The sequence below is a fragment of the Trachinotus anak genome, unplaced genomic scaffold (genome assembly GCF_046630095.1).
Source record: "Trachinotus anak isolate AG129_WGS33_773 ecotype Australia unplaced genomic scaffold, CSIRO_AGI_Tana_v1 ptg000028l, whole genome shotgun sequence".
In the NCBI taxonomy this organism is placed as follows: Eukaryota; Metazoa; Chordata; class Actinopteri; order Carangiformes; family Carangidae; genus Trachinotus; species Trachinotus anak.
Window position 1 is genome coordinate 15,504,147 of NW_027273879.1, and position 21,767 is coordinate 15,525,913.

General features: G+C 40.4%; 1 protein-coding gene across 2 annotated transcripts in view; it reads right to left on the bottom strand.

Moving 5' to 3' along the window:
• The window catches only part of il11ra (interleukin 11 receptor subunit alpha), a 51,643-nt gene that overhangs the window by 15,191 nt on the left and 14,685 nt on the right, over nucleotides 1-21,767 (bottom strand). For both annotated transcript variants that reach the window (XM_071465356.1, XM_071465357.1), the window contains exon 2: nucleotides 2,764-2,860. In XM_071465356.1, the coding sequence (XP_071321457.1) occupies nucleotides 2,764-2,860 (97 nt within the window). The remainder of the gene's footprint in view (nucleotides 1-2,763; nucleotides 2,861-21,767) is intronic.

Here is a 21,767-nt window from a genome sequence, read left to right on the forward strand (position 1 = left end):
TTCTGGGCAACAAGGGCTGTCCCGATATCACATTTTCACTACACTATTATTGTAACCAAAATAATTCACAATAATGATACTATTGCACAATGTATAGAAAAATAAAATAAATAATGCTCGGTCAAATTCATATTTATTGCTTATTGTGTGTTTTGTCTTTGTTTATTTGTTTTTTGGCAGATGAATTAGATTCAATTACAAGTACAGGAGGTGAAGAGAGAGTATGTGACCATAACTGTACAAAAGCGTACAAAAAAAACAAAAAACAACTACACTTAATAGATAGTGAAAAGACAACCAGATGAACTGATATACAAAAGATCTACAAACCGTATTATACGTGTATTATTAACACAATATCAACATTTAATTTGTTGTGATGTTGTGATGTAGCCAGTTAGTTTTAGGGATGTGTGTCAATAATGTGTAGGCTTTCCATTCATGGAAATGCGCCTCACATGGAAAAACCTCCCTGAGATAGAAGATTTGATAGAAAGTGAAAAACTATTACTTGCCATCTAACAAAATTGGAAGGCAGTGCAGATGTGAAGGAATACTAAGTGCAGTGTATACCTGAACAAATATTTGTGGTGACTGTAGCAATTTGCAAAGCTGATACACTATCTGCTGTATGTGAGTGTATGTGTGTGCATGTTTAGCTTGGCTACATAATATGAAAGCTGGCATTTAGAGTAGATCTGGAGTGGAAAAACATCTCTTTGGCTGCCAGTCTGCCACGAACACACCTTCATTAATTCTCAGCTTCAATCACTCAGGCATGCATACTCCCTGCTGGCCTCTCCTCCCCCGGGTAATAAACAATTTGTCCTGAGGTTGTGTTACCGTATATTCCTCGGCTTCATTTTTGAAACAAAACTCACTGTATCTCATTTACTCTCTCTTTCACTAATTATAGTGGTATCATAAACAAAAACAACCTAAAATATTTTGCTGGATCTTGAAAATGTCATCAGTTACGACCCATAAGACCCCAGCAAGAGGAGAAGAAGCATTCTCAGGATGTTATTATTTAATTTGCTTTATTGGTTTATTTATATTAGTTTTTCCTGCTACAATAACCCTGTATGCCCTTCAGGGACCAGCAAAGTTAATCCTAAATTAAATTTTACACAGACTGAAATTGAAGGCTTTACTGAAGGTCTTTTCAATGCTTGGTTTTCACTGACACCTAAAGTTCGCTTTTCTGGCCTTTCTGGCCTCACTGCTGTTGTTTTAGTGGCTACGAAAAAATGAAACAGCTGGAAAAGAGAGCAGCAAAGTGCTCCTCTGTGATTTTTGTGGTTACGTTTACATTTTTGAGTGCAGAAGTCAAATACACAAAGAGAGGAAGACAGGGAAGCCGAGAGGGACTTTTTTTTTTTTCCATAGAAATAAAATAATGGAAGAGTGTTCATTCTGTTGTTGTGTGTATGGGAAACAATTTGTCAGTTACAACACAAGACAAGGCTAACTGTGAGCAAACTGATGTGAGGCTGTCATCTAGGTTGGTATATGTACAAAAAGACCACACACTATGTTGGTCTTTCATGAACAGGAACAAGACTCATTAACCAGGAAACAGAAAGACATTTCTTGTAGTTGTTGTTGGTAACTACAGTGGGTCAAAGTACCAAAAGTGGCATTTCCCTATAAATTTTATTAATTATTAATTCATATTGTTAAAATCTTCCTCTGTCTCTTTTCTTATTGTTTCTCCGTCTGAGTCAATCTTTCCCTCTATCGCAATCCTTTTATTCAATTCCTCTCTCTTGCCAGTTTTAACCAGGTTTTCTTTTTCCCTTTAACCACCAAGACACACACACGCACACACACACACACACCCACACCCACACACACACCCACATACACACACACACACACCCCTCCCTCTGTTTCTGTGTGTTACCTGGGGCCTCGGTGCAGTGCAATGGGCTGGCTGGTCTGAATGTGTGTATTCATGTTTTATTGGCAGTGAAGTACATTATTCCCCAAACCCGCAGCGTTCCACTCATATCTGATTCTGCCTTTGGCAAGAGCGCCCAGACACATGCACACACATACACAAAAAAACCACACACATATGCATTTAAGTGCATATACCCACATACACATACACGCGCATACACACACACTAATGTGCACAGGAAGGCTGCAAGTTTCTCCTGACATTGAAATCAGATGGCAGGGTGGACACAGAAATTGCAAGCTGGATGAAACTCAGTACTTTCCAAACAATGAAAAAAGAGCTCGGAGCTGCTGTTGGGTAAAATTAATGGGAAGGGAAAGTTCTGACGGTTTCACCTGAAGGGCTGAGGGTGAGTTTCCTTATTGTTGGAATGATTAAGTTGTCTAATTTTAGAAAGACATAATACAGTAATCGAGAGAGGGACAACAGATAATAGAGAGGAATCAGATCCAAATAAAGAGGGAGGAACAGCCGTTGAAAGAAAGAAGGAAGATTTCTTAATACCATACAGATCCCTGAGGTGCTGTAAGGGGCAAAAAAAAAAAAAAACTTCAACAATAGAATTCTTGTTTGTGGAGTGCAAATCAAAAGGGGAAAAAAAAATTAAGTTGCATGTCCATAGTTGGACTCAGAAGCATAAAAATGAACAATGTGTCTCTTAAGAAAAATGTCTCAAGGTCTGATTTCATGGTAAACAGCACTGTGTCCAGTTCTTATTCCAGATTTTGGATGTTAGTTGTTTGTTGTTTGCTCTGTGTGTGAGAGTGAGTGTGTGTGTGTGTCTGTGTGTGTTTTACCTTCATCAGTCCAAATCTGAGCACAACTAGGATGCAGCGACCAAGACAAAAGCCAGATGACTGTCAGACACGCAGGACTGGACAAAAGGCCTGGCATCTGGAGAGGGAGAGAGAGAGAGAGAGAGCTGGGAGTTATTTTAAAGGCTAAATTGTGTGGCAGAAAGAATTATTTGCAACATCAACAACAGCAGCATTATCATCATCATCATCATCATCATCGTCATTTTGAGTCCATTTTGCACAAGCAAAAGGGTATGAAAAGAAAACAGCAAAATATCCCATTTATTCAGTCAATTTCCTTTCTATAGCAACCACATACCAATGTAAAAATTGCTATGCCAGACATTTCCTTCATACTGCAGATTAAGTCCAAATGCAAAGACAATAGTCATGAAAACTGGTAGCCTCTATTTCTCACTGGAGGAATTGTTTCTGAGAGTCCTTCTCAAAATGAAACACACATTTCCCATTAAAATAGGCTATTTTTTGTTTGCATGGGCTTTGCTGTTCCCAGAAACCCTGGGGAAAGTAAAGTTTTAGTTCCACATGTGCTGGAGAACAAATCCACCTTCCAGTTTTGTCCCGATTCAACTTATTTCCTATATAACCAACATGTGTACACACTAAAAACCAGAGGCTAGTGGGGTAAATACACAATATAACTAAGTATATTTGTTAGCAGCAGCAACTGTGTGGCTGATATCTTGTGAGTCTGTGCCTGTGTGTGTCATCATGGCAAATTGTGGTCCTGGAGACTTGTACTGTAGTGGGAACTACCACAGAGGCAGAATAGCAGAGTAGGTGAGTACTTATATTTCTGTCTGTGGACAAACTTCAAGAGTGCAATATCATCACAACTGGGCATGCTGCAGTCACAGAACTTTACAGGTGTGTAGGTGACATAAAATTGAAGGCCACGTTCGAAGACGGGTGTGGTCCAACTCATGACTACTGAGAACTCATGGGTTGGAAGATCAACATGTTGACGAACGTCGCAGCTGGTGTGAACCTATCACAAGATGGTCTGTAGTTTATAACTGAACTATGAGCTGATGTTGGTACTGCGGAGGACAGGATATGTGTCATATATGAAACAGACTTTTTTCCTCTCACATTACAGTTCAGTTTCATAAAACAAAGCACCACTGTGCTGGCACAGTGGTGCCAGCACAGTGGTGCAAAATGCTAATATGCTCACAATAACAACGCTAACCTGCTGTTGGTAAACATTATAGCCACTTGACATGTCGATCATCACTGAAACATATTTTAAGAAGTCATTGAATAGACATGGTCTCTGTTCTGGCACAATATTTTGATCAGTCCTGACATTCACTAGCAGATTTTTAAGCTGTTTATTGTGCCACAGGAGACTAGCCCATTGAGTTTAGCAGCTCACATTTCCTCCTTGTTTGATAAGCTTGTCCAGCTTGTGTCAAGGACGTGTCCTTGTTTGAGACATTAGCTAGTGGAGGTTGTGTTACCGAGTCCGTGGCTCTTTTAGTGCTGACTCTCGGTTGGCCGGCTGAGAGTCAGTCAGAAAGTGATAAAATGGTTACAGCCTGATGAATATGAAAAAGACATGATCTGATTGGCTAAATGTCTTCCGATTAAGAATGAGAAACAATTGTATTTTGAGCATTAAAGGGCACAGATGTATGTTTTGTAGCAGTAAAAATAAAGAAAAAAATATCATACCATTATATTCCAGTTGGAACTGTCCTTTAAATGGGAGAGGGGGGTTATTATGTGTATTGCAGTACATAAAAATGAAGACATCAACTACACTCTTTCTGTTGTGAAACCTGTCATATTTTTATCCTCAGGGGACATTTACAACAGACAGCTGTGTGCATAACCGAAACCCTGAAACACTGTGTGTACTGGTCGCTGTTGGTGTGCATGTGTTTCACCTGTTTTTCTTTGTTATGTGGAGAGAGAGAGAGAGAGAGAGAGAGAGAGAGAGAGAGAGAGAGAGAGAGAGAGAGAGAGAGAGAGAGAGAGAGAGAGAGAGAGAGAGAGAGAGAGAGAGAGAGAGAGAGAGAGAGAGAGAGAGAGAGAGACTAAACAAAGGTCTATGGATGCGATAATGGGTGGAGGACTATGACTATGTCGTGAATGTGATGCCAAACACACTGACAGTATCTTATCTCTGGTGTCACCTGCCTTTATAAAGCTGAGGGTGACATATCCCTATGATATATAAAGCATATCAGCATATCAACACCTTCAATTGCAGCTGAATGGTGAGAGAGGGAGATTAAAGTCCCATAAACCTGCCTTCGATTAGTCTTTAGTGTGATGCGTTTCCTGCTCGAACAGGACATGGCTAAAGCTGGGGTCATAACACTGTGACATCAATTGAAAAAGTAACCTGGGCACCAATTCAATCAGGCAATATACAAAAAAAGGAGAAAATACTTTAATATACATTTGCAGAAATACATATTTTCTGCAAGTGGAAGAGTTAGCAGTTTGTTTTGTGCATGCTGCATCAGGCTTGCTTGTCAATTATAAAAGTGATACTGAAGGCAGGACTCCAGCTACATGATCACAAGCTGCACATGCAATGTGCAGTGAAAGAGAAACTCAAAACACACTGTACTAAATACTGATACAGATAAAAGAAAACCCAACATTAAGTATACACATGTGTCCAAAGCCTTCCAACACTGAACAAATACATTCATTACAATTTCCTCCAAAAAAAATGCACAAGCATTCCCAGGTGGACGTCAAATAAAGAGAAACTGAAGGATCATTTTTAACTGTAAGATGAGGACTTGAAAGCCTGAAACTGTGATCATTCAAAACTATCAGATGATGTCAGATTGAGGCAATGTACAACAAAAGAAAACTGGGGTATAACAGCAATAAAAAAAAGACACAGAAAGTGAAAGAATACAAAGTGAAAATCAGATAGTCAGAGAGAAATGGGGAAAAAATGGTAAAAGGAGTATCAGTTAGGGAGATGGGAGCAAAATTTAGCCAAGAAAAAGCATGAATGAGTGTGTGTCTCGTTATGTCACTCTAATGCTCATTGATTAAATTAAGCCTGATAAGTTGAAATTGGAGCACAGTCATCAGCTTGTCAGCCAACAACAGTCATGCAGCGTGTCAAAGAAAACAGTGTCGTACAGTGCTTTAAAAACTCTAATTCTCTGAGGCCCTTCATCCTCCTACTCCACCTTTTGAACTGTTCAATGCCATTTTTCTACAGAAACAGGGTGAGACATTTCTGAGGGCTGACTAATAGTCTGATGAATTCAGCACGAAGCAGTAAGAGCTTTCATTCGCTTCATTTGTCGTTTTCAAAACTGCATTTCTTTCAATGTCAAACAGAGTTTTGCTTCACAAACAGCAACATGAGGGATGAGTGACGCGTTGGAGGCTGAGACTCAGTGACTATAGCCTGGATTCTTACAGCAAACAAAATGTGAGCACATTAGGTACGCAGAGAGGAGAGGAGGCGAACAAAATGAGTGCTGGATGAATTTGTGATATTCAAGGTTTTCATTGTTATTGTGTAAGTAGCTTGTTATGACAAGCCCACATGAAGCAAACCAAGATGTTCTCATTGATTCAGTTCCACTTAGACTCTAAATACCACCAACATCTTTTGAGTTTGTCTTATTGGAGCTTTTGTGCTGCTGAATACAAAGGGAAACGCACTTTATTCGGCTTAGCTGGGTTTAGTTTCTGAATAGCATATGTTTAAACGTTCATTGTTTGAACATTCACAATTACAGTTTAAATCATTATGCCAACTGTGTGTGTCTATATCCAGCCACAGCAAGGTCCTGGGGACGATAGAAAACGTGTTTGGGATGAACAGCTATCTTCCCTGGGACACCTTCGGGACAAAAGGTCATATATATTCTTTCATTTAGTTATTTTAAACTATCATTTAGCAAATGACAAACTAAACCAAGCACTAGTTACTATCACTCGGCGCAAGACATGAAATGTTCTGGTGCACAACTCATAACGCACCATCCATCGTCACGGCTTCCTGGCAGGACCTTGCAAATATATCACGCTGGTTAAACGAAACACAGAGTTAGCACTGAGAGGCCTTAACCTCAAGCCTGAGGTAACTGAAGGACACATTGGAATGGATGTGTTTTTCATTAGCCACTGAACTGAAAGTCACCATCTGCTTGATAATGTTACTTCTTAGCGAACTTTACAGGCTGCACCTTGGCTGTGTGTGAGTGGCCCGTTTTAGCTAGAGGATACATTCAGACAATTTCAATATATCATTGTGGAAAGGAAAGTCTATTCCCACTCCATACTTGAATATTAAGAAATACAGACACTAATATGGGTAATCAGGAGCAGGAATGGGACCACAGGAAGCAGGAAGCATACATCTAACAATATTATCTAACTATAAAGCAAGTCAGTGTCTGTCTGTCTGTCTTTGATAATAACAAAGCAAATAAACAAGATTTCAAAATGGTTTAGATTCTTTTCAGGATGGTTAAAATAGTTTTTCGGGACGGTTCCAGAACAGTGGTGAAAAAAGTTTGTCTGGAGCCCTGAAGGAATTTGACAGATCAGAATTTACTCATTACAATGACAAACTATTTTTTGCTTCCTTCCGAGAGGTTTTTGGGGGGAATATTTTCTTGTCTTCAAACAAAGGTTTCCTTAGCCCAACCCAAAAACAAGAAAAGATTTGCTTCTCACAAATGAAGCAAGACTTGTACACAAAACATACATGTACTGACAGGAAGCTCATTTACCAACAGCTTTACTTTCATGTACTTGTCCTGCTCCATCATCAGTGCTGTGTGGAGCAGCAGAGGAAAACCCAAAACAAAATTTCCTTCAGAGATTGACAGCCGGTCATGCATCACTTAAAGAGCTCAAAAAGAAAAATTTCCTATGAGTAGCATTTGTTGAGACTGCAGCTCACGTGTCATTCATAATGATGGACAGCTACACAGGCTGGAGGAAACAGTGTGTTGTACCACAATATGCTGGCAGAAATGTCAAATAGTGAGGTAACTTCTGCCAAAATAAAAAGTCAGACACAAAGACAACACATCTGTATTAACCCCTTATTACTTCCTGAGCACTTGGGTAAAAAAAAAAAAAAAAGCTGCACCCAAACGTTACACACCTTTGCGTTACCATGGCCGACAAATGCAGGGTTTGAAGAACTACAATTACAGCTATGTTTCCTTCACAGCTGTGTGTGATACTGAGCTACAAAAATAAACAGTGCTTTACAGATTTGCTGTTAGTGAGATTAAACATGTAAACTCTGGTGCTTGGCATCTCTGTAAGCATAAGGTCTCCCTGCCAAACAGCTCACGCTTGTTTAAACCATCACATAAACATAATCAACATTTCATCAGGAGAACAAGGTGTTATGTTTGGCTCATACGAGTGCTATGAGGCTGCCAGCGTCCAAACAACGGTGACAATATGTTTGGTGAATTTTAGACACTGATGAAGAGCGCTGTAGGTCGATTTGAGCTTCTGCTCAACACTGCCGACGTGAGTGAGATGATGATGAGGATGATGATGATGATGATGATAATGATGATTATATGACAGTTGTGTGAGTCAACAGGATGATGACTTTTAGCTCCAGCATGTGGGACGAGGCAGGAAAACTGGAGGGAAGAAATCTTAGAAAGTCAGTCAGTGGGTGATGTGTGGTCAGTACAAAGCAAGCATCAAAACACCTGTGGTTTTTGTGTCCTGTGTAAACGCACACCAGTGGCCTCAGGACATGCCACTGTCCTATTTACCAAAGTCAACAACACATGTCAACTACCTGGAAAAACAGCAGTCTTTATGCCATTCACTCACTGGACTGGCACGTCCTGGCTACTGTACGCAAAAGAATTGATGGCAAAATACGCTGAGACAGAACTTGCCGTCCTAAAATAAAGGACAGTGTAAACAAAGGTTAACAAATCTCCCTTTGTGCTCTATTTCCATACACAATTAGAGCAGCAACAACCACTTTCCTTTGAATTTTTCATGTCTTGCATTTATTTATTCAGTCATATTTTCCGCTGTTTCCCACACTAACTCAGTTGAAGTTTAAAAAGTTCAACCCCACTAAATAAAACACACCATTGAAAACTTAACCACTGTGGGAAAAGTACCATGTTCAATTTATCATCACACCTTTGGTCAATCTAAATCCCCATGGCTTGGCTTTCAAAACATATTTTAGCAATTTAAGAGCAAAATACACATGAAGCACATTACTAGATAGAAATCAATTTCATCACCTCCATTTGGAGCTAAGTGCTGGATGTGTACCTGCCAAAAAAACAGATGAGGAAAACAGTGGTGTTGAGACTAAGACACCCACAGCAGCTCACAAAGTTAAATCTCCCCCAAATATACACAGAGTTCTTCAAATCTTTATGGGGGGGGGGGGCAAACTGTCCCCTGGTATCTCCTGATCTCGCACGGCAGTGATATATTTGCCACTATGGTACCGTCAACTTCACACAGCGCACTCAGCAAATTCAAATCTCACTGGCTCCTGTGTCCTTCACTTGCTGACATTCCCTTTTTCTCCATCCATCCCTCCCTTCATGCTTTCCTAAGCCCCTTTACATTCAGTACATTCTGTACATGCAACCCAGCTGGCACTTCCTGTGTTCACAGGGCTGGAAAACGCATCATGCTACAGTCATGGAGGATTAAAAAAACAAAACATTTTATGCATTGTATTTTAGGGCTCGTGCACTGAAGGAGTTCTCTGTCTCTTGTGAATCAAAGAGTCGGCTTCAAAGGGTGGGGGGGGTGCTAAGGCAGATCACAGCCGAATGGAATCAAATGACATCCAGTGAAGATCCGATGCAAAAAGAAGATTAATCCTGCTCAATAAATCCGCTTCAACAATCATATAGTACAAGTACAACACTATATTTAGCTTTTTTGTGGTGAAGCCGTTTTAACAGATGGATCAACAGCGGAAGCGTGGATTATGCTGCAGGAGTGCAATTCCGCTGTCGATCTATGAAGCTGACTTCAACTGTTAAACAAGCTACAGACTGTTTTGAGCTGCCTTATAAACCTGTATGTTGTCTATCAAAAGATAGATAATAGAGTAGAAAAAGGGGTAAACATGCCTCCACTTATTTCCAACTAAAATAGCAGCTTAATTTAGCACTGCTGGGACTTTTGCATTTACTGCAAATGCAAAATAGCCTTTCCATGCAATAAATAAAAAGAAGATGACATTTCTTTGCCACTAGAAATTCCTCAAGTAAAAAAGCAGTAAATATTTACTGAATGGCTTAAATAGGTTAAGAGAATATTGATTCAGATGCTTGTCCACCAAGTCCAGCCTGATGGTAAATCCCAAGGACACTTTTTCCTCCCTGTGCACCACTTTCAGTCTGTGTCTCTTACTTTTTTTTTAGACCGTGACACAAACCTTTTTTTATTTTCCACTCTACCCTTCAGTCAGTCCCTGGCTATGTTTTCCATCCCTCTAACGACAGAACATTCAAGGTTCAGTAAACATATTTATGTAATACTTTCTAATGGCTTACCCTCTCCCCTTTCCTGCTTCCCTCCGGAGTAACTAGAGATCAGAAAATGCAGGCCGTGTCTCCTTGTACCTCCCTGCACCTTTCCTTCACTCCCATGTAATTTTTCCACTCTGTCAATTCCCATTTGCTCTCTCTTATCTCTGCCTCACCATCACCACCTTCACAGAGCTCCTCTCTCCCTCCCTGCCTGTGTTTTCCTGCACAGGAGCTCTTTATTTTGACTAATGCCAGACGGTTCAAGGTCCAATAAACATATTTACGCAAAGTTTTCTATTGATCCTTTCTCTAACACTTGGAAACAATGCCGTTTCCTGAGAGCAAAGTGCTAAGCTTTCCTTGTGCCCCTGAACAGCATGTTCCTACTTGAGTGTCAGTTGACTGTGTTTGTACGGTGAGTCGGTTTTTAGTGTGTGTGTGTGTGTGTGTGTGTGTGTGTGTGTGTGTGTGTGTGTGTGCATTTAGTACAGGCAGCAGCATGAGATTTACTATCTCAGGTTCCACACAAAAATTTGGAGCTATTACTGGAGATGGCCACTTTACAGGACAATCAAACCTGCATATTTTATGTCAAACCCCGTTCCCTCAGCCAAAGAAAACCACCAAACCAGGGATCTTGGGTTAGATACAGTAAACGTGATAAAACGTGAAGTAGACTTGAGAATGTGGTTTTCATTCCCCCCTTTTCTTTGTATGTTTTAAGGAAAATTTGCCTTTTTTTTCTGACTGCAAGACTCTAAGTTGGTGCAGCAGGTTGCAGGAGTGCTGCTCCTTTGGTCTGATCTATCGGACGGAAACAGCTGGAAGTTTTGAGTTTAAAAAAAACAAAAAAAAAAAAAGCAAGAGAACGCCCTCCTTTCATCTCTGCTGTGTAAGTTTTATCTGATTCCTGACAAGAAACTTTTAAGGCTCTGCTATGCAGGATTTCTGTAATACATCTGATTTAGCAAAAATCACAAAGAGGGGAAATGATAAGAAAAGCATCATATCCTCAAAACTCAATTCAAAATATTTTCCCACATGAAACTCCCATGTAGCCACCTCTCCAACTTTAAAATGAGCATTATCTCCCCAAGAGCAGTGTGCAGGCGCTCAGTTTAAAGATAACCAGGTTCACAAAGGTTTTTCCTCTGATGCAAAAATCTGACACCAATCATTGGCAGTTCGGTAAAAGCAGTGAAGGCCCAGCTAAGCTCACTCCTCGGCCTATCAGAGTGACACAGAAACTCCCTCTGGAAGCCACACGGCTAGTTGAATCTCTACAAGCCTGATAATACCACAAACCACGTTCCCTCGGCTGCTGGAGGAGGGCTGTCTGAAGCTGAATGTGAAAAACCACAGTGTAAACATGTCCATGGTGGGCTATGACACCCATACTGTACCGAGGTACCCGCACAGTGGTTAGAAACACAATTCTCATCCCTCTTATCCCACTGGTTAGTGAACAACAACGCTCAAAGCAACAGAGCCGCCATGTCACACACTCTAACTGCCAACAGTAAGACCAACAATGTCAAGGACCATATGAGCTTATCCAATTTCAACGCTCTGTATTTCCATAGGTTGTGTGACAGTGTGTGCATGTGTGTGTACTTGCAAGCCTCTACTGTGACTCACCCCCTATGGGTCACCTTTCTACTTTAAATCTCAGAGCAAGAGTCATAACAGACAGAGGAATGTAGCCATGGTTATTGTCGCCAGGATACACCCATAATGCAAGTATTCCCACATGCAAAGACACACAAAACAACAGACGAGTCCCATTCCCCCCAAATACACAGTGTGCTCTTGAAAATAAAACTGCTTTTGTGTTTGTAGACTTTTTGTCTTATTTTTTTGTCCTCATCAGCACCATAACCAGATTGATTAACAGTAATTGCAGAAATGGAGCATGCTGACATTCCTGGGTAAAAAAACATTCCTTCAAAGCCAACAGTAATAATGAGGTCAAGGGTGAAAGCTAAGGCATCCTGGCAAAAGTCAAAAACAAAAGCTGTGCCTAGAAGCACCGTGAAGAGGAAAATCAGAAACAGGAGAGCGGAGAGCTTTTTTTTTTGTTTTGTTGTTTTTTTTTTTCTAGAGCAAATCCAGAGATGATGATGAAAAGGACTTCATAGTAAAATGAGGTGTGCGCGCACTGAGGATGAGTAATCCAAAGCAAAAGGGCTCTCTTTTAGCCTGTCCTCTCTGTGGCAGCACAATCCCACATGGTGAGTCACCCACACTCTGGCATGCCACTGCACATTCAGCCAGCTTTACAAGAGAAAAGGAAAGACAGCGAGAGGGGGAGAAAGACGGAGAAAAGAAAAAGAGGGAGAGGGCAGGAGACAGAGCAGGAGACAGGGGGCTTAAATACAGGGTGAACCACACAGATGAGCAGAGATGTAGACGTTAGGAGTTAAAAATGCACCAAAACAAGCTCATAAAATAAAATAAAATTACACACAAACATCTCTGCAGTCCGATTAAAGTCTTTTCAGTCAGATTAGTCTCTTTAACATCATCTTCTGCACACACACTTACACACACACACTGACTTTTGCTGTCCGGTGACATAACAAATGAATGCAGGATGTCCTGTTCACGAGGACAAGTCATTAGAGTTTATGTCGTAAATTAAAGATTAACGAAGACTGATGTTTTATTTAGTTACTGCTCTACTGCCTGCACAATTTGGTCATCATTGTGTATGCGTGCATGCGTGTGTGTGTGTTTGTGTGTGTCATTGTGGTTACCTGCACTCAGGACTAAGCAAATGATGACAAGTTGAGGGATTAGCTAAGACAAGTCATACAACTGCATGTGTGTGTACGTGAGAGAACACAGTATGACTGTGTGTGTGTCTGTGTGTGAGCATGGAGTCTTTGTGTGTGCACGCGTACATGCACTAAACCAACAAGAGGAGGTCAAGCCAAGATGGTGGGGGCGGACTACAATGGCTCTGGTGTTTACTCAGGTCACTATGGCAACCACAGCGCACGCAATCCATCTGAGCTTTCCAGGCGATAACAACACCGCTGACTGACACACGTGCGCGTGTGTGTGTGTGTGTGTGTGTGTGTTGCTCCTCGGTGTTGTAAGGGCTCTAAGTGTGTTTGTGGACATGTATGTCTCTCTGCCTGTCAGTGTGACAGAGACGCAGTATGCAATGTTTAAATGTGTGCACATCATTTGTTCTCTTTGTGGGTTTGTGTTTGTGTGTGTGTGTGTGTGTGTGTGTGTGTGTGTGTGGGAGGGTGTGGGGGGGGTGGTTAATGGAACAAGTGAGGACAGCTGTACCAAGAAAATAGCTTCTGACTGCTCCAGCCACAGTATAGAGGCTGTATAGTAGGTTCAGGCCTTATGGGCTTTGCTTGTTCTATTTTAACCCCTTTTTGAGCACAAGCCTGAACATGACAGAGCCAAAACAACTGATCTTGAACTCTTTTGATTTCAGTCATGATCCTGCTCTCCTCTGAAAGGCCACGCTTTAGGGATATTGATTCAGTAAATCTTAGGGTAAATCTTAATCTTTTTTGTGTGCCTTTCTGTCTGAAACTGAGCAGTTAGCCATGTTGTCACAGTGATATAAGGATCTTAAAACTGTTTACACAGATACAACAGTGAGGCTTTGTGGTTTCTTTCAAATTAAAAAAAAGTCAACCAGCTGCCATCCCACATAAGGTAACAAACTCCCCCAGTGACCCCCCAGCATTCAAGAATTAACTGACTTTTATTTTACTGTTGAAAAACTGGTTGAAACTTATTACATTTTGAAATGCCTTATTAGATGACCATTCAGGATTTTTTTTTTAAACTTAGATCTGCGCCTTCGCCCTGGTTTCACCACCTATTACTTGAAGCAGTTTAAAGTGATGTGCCTGTTTTATTATCACTTTTATTGTTTGTGAAAATCTGTAAATGTAAATGTAAAGAATGTTGAGATTTAATTATAAAATTATGTAAATGACGTTGATGAAAATAGCTGTGGCTAGAGATAGCTTCCTATCTCTTTCACAGGCTGTTTCCTCGACGATACTGAACGCCAACATCCATCAGACTGCTGCCAATTACATTCAGCTTTTTCAGCTGCTATATTTATTCCGCGTGCCCTTTGTTTCTTTCCTTCTTTGTGCCTCGATGAGATATTTTACTTTGCGGCACTGAAGCCTGAATACAAGCTTATCATCTTATCAGAGAGGTGTTAACATGTGATAAGACGTCACACAATATCTGATTTTGTCTGAACCTTAACATTCAATTTGTCCATTTGTCACACATGTGCACTGCTTAGCACTTATTTTGAATTCTGCTATATGTATAGATATCTTACTGATTTTAGGCTATGTAATCTATTTTAACTTATTTTAATTATGTATTTATTTCATTTATTTAATCAATGTTATTTTATTATAATTCCACCTCATTTCACATTAATGCTTTTCATTCTACATTTTTTTTAACATGTTTATATTTTTTCATGTGATACACTTGATGCATGTAATTTCTGTTGTAAAACACTTTCGGCTGCATTTCTTGTATGAAAGGTGCTATACAAATAAAGTTTATTATCATTATTATTATTACTACTACTATTACTACTACTACTACTACTACTATTACTACTACTACTACTATTATCCAGTTCACTGTCAAGTGCAAAGACTAATGGGTGATAGTACACAATCCACATTGATGATTAAAAATATTTTATTTCTCAGGAAAGCATGACACTTCTCAAAGATTTATTTTACCACAATCAAACATTTACTTGTGTCAAATATATTTGGAGATAAGAGCAACTTCTTTTTCTTCATTCTCTTTCCTTCTCCCCACTAAGCCCCACTGGGAGAATTAAACATGAGCAAAATCTTATTAGCCTCCAGTGTTATACAAGTTATCAGGAGGGCCGACGTGTCCGGTGCTGAGTCTGTTCACTGCAGGATAATCTGATCAGCTGTCAAGCTGAGGGGAAACACCAGGCCTAATGACTGGTCAGACTCCAGTATGTGGCGCTCTGAAGATCAATTAAAGCCTCACTTGATTTTTCTTTCTTTTTCTTTTTTTTTTTTAACTGTTTCTTACATTTGGTTGGTCCAGGCCGGCTCAGTACATGCACCATCAGGCGACAAGAAATACAGAGAGAGAGCTCTTTGAGATAGCTGCTGAGAATTTAAATCACAGGGGAAGAAAACCACAGAAGACGGAGATAACCGAGACATAAAGAGGGTAAGATAAATGCTATTAGTGTCCAGTCCTGTTGGGAAAACAGAGGCAGACAAAGGATCAGCCAGGCTTTGAAATCAAAATCATCTAATGTGGACAGGCATCGAGTGCGCACGAGATAAGGAAACAGCTGAAGTTGAAAAATGAGGGGTTGTGTTCTTAAGGAGGATAAGAGAAGTTGATAAGCATAGGAAACCTGTTACGAAGGAAGCCAAGCCGTACTGGAAAAGTCTGGTGAGCTCGGGAGGAGACAGGAAGGTAGAGTCGGAAAGAAACACAGGAGAGATACAGAACATGTCAAACACTCTCGCAGGCTTTTGATTTAGAAGCACTTCAAATGAATAGTTTGGCCAACAGGTGCTAAATTTAAGGCTTTAAATTCACCTGCTTCTTAGCAAGTGTTTTACAGAATCCAGCCTTCCAAATTAAAGATTCAGAAAGTCAAAGACTGCACGTAAAAACTGACAGAAGTTATTAAAGTTTTGTCTTTTGGCTACTAGAGGCAAAGTGCTGAGCCAATGCCTGATGAAGCCCACCACTGCAGGCACTGCTGATGCAGGATAAATACAGAAAGTTGGACTTCTGCAGTGGATCTGACCATACGCAGCATGATAAATGGCCTATATAAATACCTTAAGCCATGGTTAACACTGAAAACAGAGACGACAGAAACTGAACCTTGCCAGCACTATCTAGCCGTCGAGCTCCAAGGCTTACCTCCAACTTTTGCCCAAGCCTAAACACACAAGGAGTAATGGCTGCCATGTGTGTACAGAGATAGCACCCAGCCAATCCACAGACCAAGGCTTGAATGTGTGTTGGTGTGTGTGTGTGTGTGTGTGTGTGTGTGTGTGTATGTATGTGTGTGTATGTGTGTGTGTGTGTGTGTGTGTGCGCGCGCGAGAGAGAGAGAGAGAGAGAAAGAGTGAGAATATTATTAAAGTAATTATATGTTGCGCAATGAGAAAATGCAAAACAGCTTTTGACTTGTGAACTGAAAGCAGAATTTTCCATCAAGTTTGTCCTTTTAAAAGTAAAAATATGACTTTGTGTGTCTGAGTTTGGCACCAGTATCACAAACCTGTGCTGTGTTGTGTGTGTGTGTATGTAGCAGCAGTATCTTGGCCTCAGCTCTACAACGCTGGAATTTCCTCCAGCTCTGCCGCCAGGGCAAGATGGCTACCATATGCCAGCTATTCACACACACAAACACACACACACACACACACAGTTGAATGAAGACCACAACCCAGCTAGCATACAAGTTTGTAATACTGAAGCCAACCTCACATATAAACAAACACTCACTGAAATGCATAATGGGGTGAAAGCTGAACTAAAAAACACACACAAACATCTGCGCACACATCAGCACAGACATCTCTCAGCCTGTAAGTTATGGATGTGTACGGGTACATTTCTGCCTGTGGTTATACATGTGTCTGTGTGTGACAAGTTGGAGAGAAAATTCAGAGACAGAAAAGAGACAAAAAAAAGAAGAGCATGCGTTACATAGGATCCTCTACTGGGTCAAGAAAAGCATCCAGTTCCATGACAAATCCGCAACCAATAAGACAGGTAACTACTCAAACGTACAGTGGGCATATAGTGATTAACATAAATCTTAAATAACAATTAAAAATAAATAAATAAAAGAAAACCTTTTTTTTTTTTTTTTTCCCCCCCAGTTCTCTCTCTTGTTTCTCCAGTGCACTCTTTCAAGGAACTGTACTGAGGTGTGTATGATTCAGCTCCATGTACCGGAAGACATGTTATTCCTTGATTTGTTTATACACGGTATCTGGCAAAGTTTTATTTAACAGTTAACATAACAGTTGGTCACCACAAAAAGGAAAGAAAAATAGTAACAACTGTAGAGAAACTAATCAATCAAAATCAATATCCATTATGTAAGCAGAGCTGAGTCCAAAGAGTTCTGGGTATAAAGCTGAAGATTGTGACTGCTACTTTTAGTGACATAATTATGACAGTAATACTCATGCCAGATACTCACACTGTGTACATCTTGAGTTATTAGTGCCTTTCATTCTTATGTACTGATCTGATGATGAACCAAAGCTAGCAGAGCTGAAATAATCAGTCCACAACTGGTTAGTCAATCGCCAGGAAATGAATCAACAACAATTTTCATAACTAATTAATCATTTAATTCAAATGCTTCTCTGTCTCCAGCTTCTAAACCATGAGAATTTGCTGTTGCAAACAGAAAATCAAATCAACGTCATTCTGGGCTCTAGGAAATTGTTAGAGAAATGTTCATTACTTTCTCAAACTTTATAAACTAGAAAATATGTGACTGCAGCCCAAGAAACTACCAAACTTTATTTTGGAGGCGTCATCATTTAAATAAAACCAAAAAAAAACACCAAAAAACACACAATTACTTCAATAATCACATATAAAAGCAGCAGAGAACCAACTTCATATTAAAATCCAATTGGCAAGCCATCGTTTTGGCAAGGAAACAAGGAAGCACGGAAATCCAAATGACCTTTAATGACCAGTGACCAACAAAAGTTCAGCGGATGCCGGTTGAAGGCAAGCGTGTTGTTCGGGCATCAGTCATATGTCTGAGGTAGTTTCTCTGTAGAAAATGTGCGGGCATCTGGTGACTCATTCAACTCTGCAGAGGTAAAGAGTTATCTGAAAGATCTGTAATGATGGAGGAGGAAGAGGAACAAGTGTGAGATGTCGGAGACAACAACTACATAACCCCGACCACGGACAAACAACCTTCACATGTATTTATGTTACACTGCTTAGGAGGGATGTTTGAAAAAAAAAAAAACAAACACAGTATGCTGGCAGACAGTGCCACAGTAAACACCACCATGTGCTAATGTAAACCAGAGCCAGTTTGAATCTTTTGTGTCTTTTATACAGACTCACAGTGGGACTGAAAAAGGGAAGATCTGGCACTGGCAAAGTCCCACAGCTAACCACAGAGGATCTGTAGCTAAATCTCCTGAGCAAATAGCAAACTCTTCACTGGCATAACAAACACACTGTCAAAGAATTCACCATTGTACATCTGTCTCAATATTACTGTAAAACTACCCCGAAAAAAAGCAAACCTGCTACTGAAGGAAGTACTTGATTTATACGAAGTACAAGGTACGTTCATATGCAGAGAAACCCATTTATAACCAGTTTGATGTCATCTGACAAATACATCCATCTCACCTCTATATATACTATATACTATATACTATACATATACTCTACCAGTATCAATAATGTCACTTTATGAATCTACATCTAAGGAAATAAGCATAAGGTAAGGAAAGGCAAGATAGGTAGGGTTTTAATACAAAGTAGTGGCGATCTTTTTTTTTTTTTTTTGCACAGGTGACAGAATAAGTCTTCATCCCCAGGATCGGTGTCACGTCTGTGACATAAAGAGAGGGTATTTATTTTTTCCAGTAAGTCACCCAACTTCTCTTCTGCTTAGTAACCAGCTTCATAAACTCTGCATTGAAAATCACTTATATAAGCCACATCATTTTGTTCCAACTTAGTGGCTCTCAAGCACTCCCGCAGGAGAGCCAAAGGATCGTGAACAGAGTGGCCAAGCAGATGTTGCTCAGTGGAACCTCCTCGGCTGCCAACACGAGTCATGACGAACCTTCTTTTGAGGGCGTAACAGCTCGCAAAACTTACGGTTCAAAAAGTGCCACAGTTTTAGGATCCAGCTTTGGGAACGAGTCACTGCTCGACCAACGATGAATGACTTGCAGCTCAACCTTTCACACCAAAGTGCACAAATGCAACATTGTGTAGAAGCAGGCTGTTATTCGAAATGGAAAGTGGGTTTTTTTGCGTCTCTGAATAAGTCTTGAAAATCATGTTAAATTATAAAATCATTATTGCAACTATTGTCTTTATATTCCAATGCTTTGCTGAAATTCTTCATCTTATGGTCGATATTGGGCAAACTATGCATGAGCTGTGTTCCAGCATTTTACAGTAGTTGACGCTGTCACAAATGTGCTAGTGTGCAGTTACAGAGACTTAAGGCACCAGTGTGCTCCATCAGAAGTGCTTGACGGATGATTGAATTGTTTCAGAAAGCACTTTTCCCACGTCAGATTTCAGGGCCGAAAATCCAACATTCACACCCACTTTGCTACACTACTATTTGTGGCACTGTTTGCACAACCGAATTCAAAACCATGAATTCCTGTCAGGAGAGACTGTCTGAAAATGTGTTTTATTATCCCCATATTTAAATGCTGCACTTTTCAGTGCTATAATTTCCTGGCAAACCATGTCTCGATGCCTCGAGACAGAAGATGCAAGTATGTGAGACTCTTCAAGCTCCGGTGTCTCACTGGCGTTCACCATATGGAAGACGCTTTGCTTCATTTGTGGGACTAAGCGTGTGGTTCGTCTGACAGTAAACAATTGCACCTTGTTCTCTTTCAAAAAGACTGAGGTGCAGTGAATTAGAGACAGGAATGTTAACCAAACCAGCTGCAGAAAAGCTCTGGTGACATTTGTTTACAAGCTCTGGTTTTCTTGTTAACGTGGAGTCAACCTAAATGAACCGAGTACGAAAAGGTGACAAAGGAAACTTTTCCACAAACAAAATCAACTGTAGATGTGATCTCACCTCTCAACATGTTTGGCTGTGTTTAACTATGCTTAACTGTCTGGACTATATTCAAGTGGAGTCAGCTGGCAGTACCAGAATATTACCGTAAACCGCAGCACTTTATAACTGTGGTCTGGAAAATTCCATAGCGATAGTGTCCTGGTTAAGACTCCCAGTCATCTGTATACTGGCCGAAACATCTGTCAATGCTCTGACAGATCACACAGGCATAAGAGTGTGCAATTGCATTTATGAATGTTCTTGCATCCTGAGCCTTATTGATGCTGTTTGGTTCAGCACCTGAAATGTAGCAGCACAGTTCGAGCCAGCGCCGCTAGGAGCCAGAGGAAGATGATGGCCCAACAAACATCTGCTCTGTATGAGCCAATGACAAGCGCTTTAGACATACACCCACCTACCCACCCACATCTGCTCCCTGTTATCCAACAAGGCCTTACACACAGACAGACATAGCCACAGGCGCATACACAGATGCACACACAAATCTTTGCTGTGCGATCAATTACTAGCCCTGCACAGTCAACCCATCATCAGACACACAGGCAAAAAAAAAAAAACAGCCAAGAGACCAACAGATAGAGAGGGAGAACATGGAAAACGTTTTTTTTTCTATAATCATTATATTTTTCTGTGGTTCAAGAGTGAAAATCTTGATATTTGGGGCTAATAATGTAAAACTAAGATCATATTCCTAAAACAGCCGCATTTGCTGTCTGTGCTAACCAAACAAATAGCTCAGTTCTAACCACAATAGATAGATCAGCCATGTGACATTTGATGGCTTGTTGTCAAAGCTTAAAAAATAAAATTATATCAAATGTATGACCACACAAACACACACACACACAATTCCTGCTGATGATAGCTGTACCAAACTTGATCCAAGTCAATACGCCAGCAGGTTGGTTAGCCAACAAATTCTGCCCAGTTATGCTTTTCCACACTTCACTGAGCATCTGTGTGAGTTTGTGTATTTCTGCGTGTGTGTGTGTGTGTAAATGCGCGTCCACGTACATTTGACTGGCGCCACACTACTGCTGGGAGCAATTATAAAGACATGAAGCAGATAGTTGAAGATTGCTGTTTTGTGCAACGCTGAGAAACACACACATGCTGCATACACAAAATATGATGAACAGGATTGTCTGTACTTCAGGAATACAGCCATTTGTCCACATAGACACTGTGTCATTACAACAAGACAAATGAATCCAAATGCAAAGCATCCTATCAGCTCTGACAGCACCTGTCATGATCCAACCACAAACTACCCAGTGAAAGAAACTAAAAATAGAAAATTAAAAAAAATTAAAAACACGCTATTTACCAAATGAAGCTTGACTGTGTCAAACATACCACTCCTTCTCAGTGACAGAGCAGGAAACTATGGAAATACACACACATACACACTAAAAGGCAGACAACAGACCTTCAGATACTGCCTCATTATCACCATGTTTAGATTTTTTTCTTTTTTTATTCAGCATCACACTTCCTGTTTATGTTACCCCAGAATGATAAGAATGAATCAATGAAATGAAACCACTGTGGCAAAAACTAACCTTTAACTCCTCTATCTATTCATTTGTGGTGTGTGTGTGGTGACACTTGTGGGCACACAGGGAAAAAAA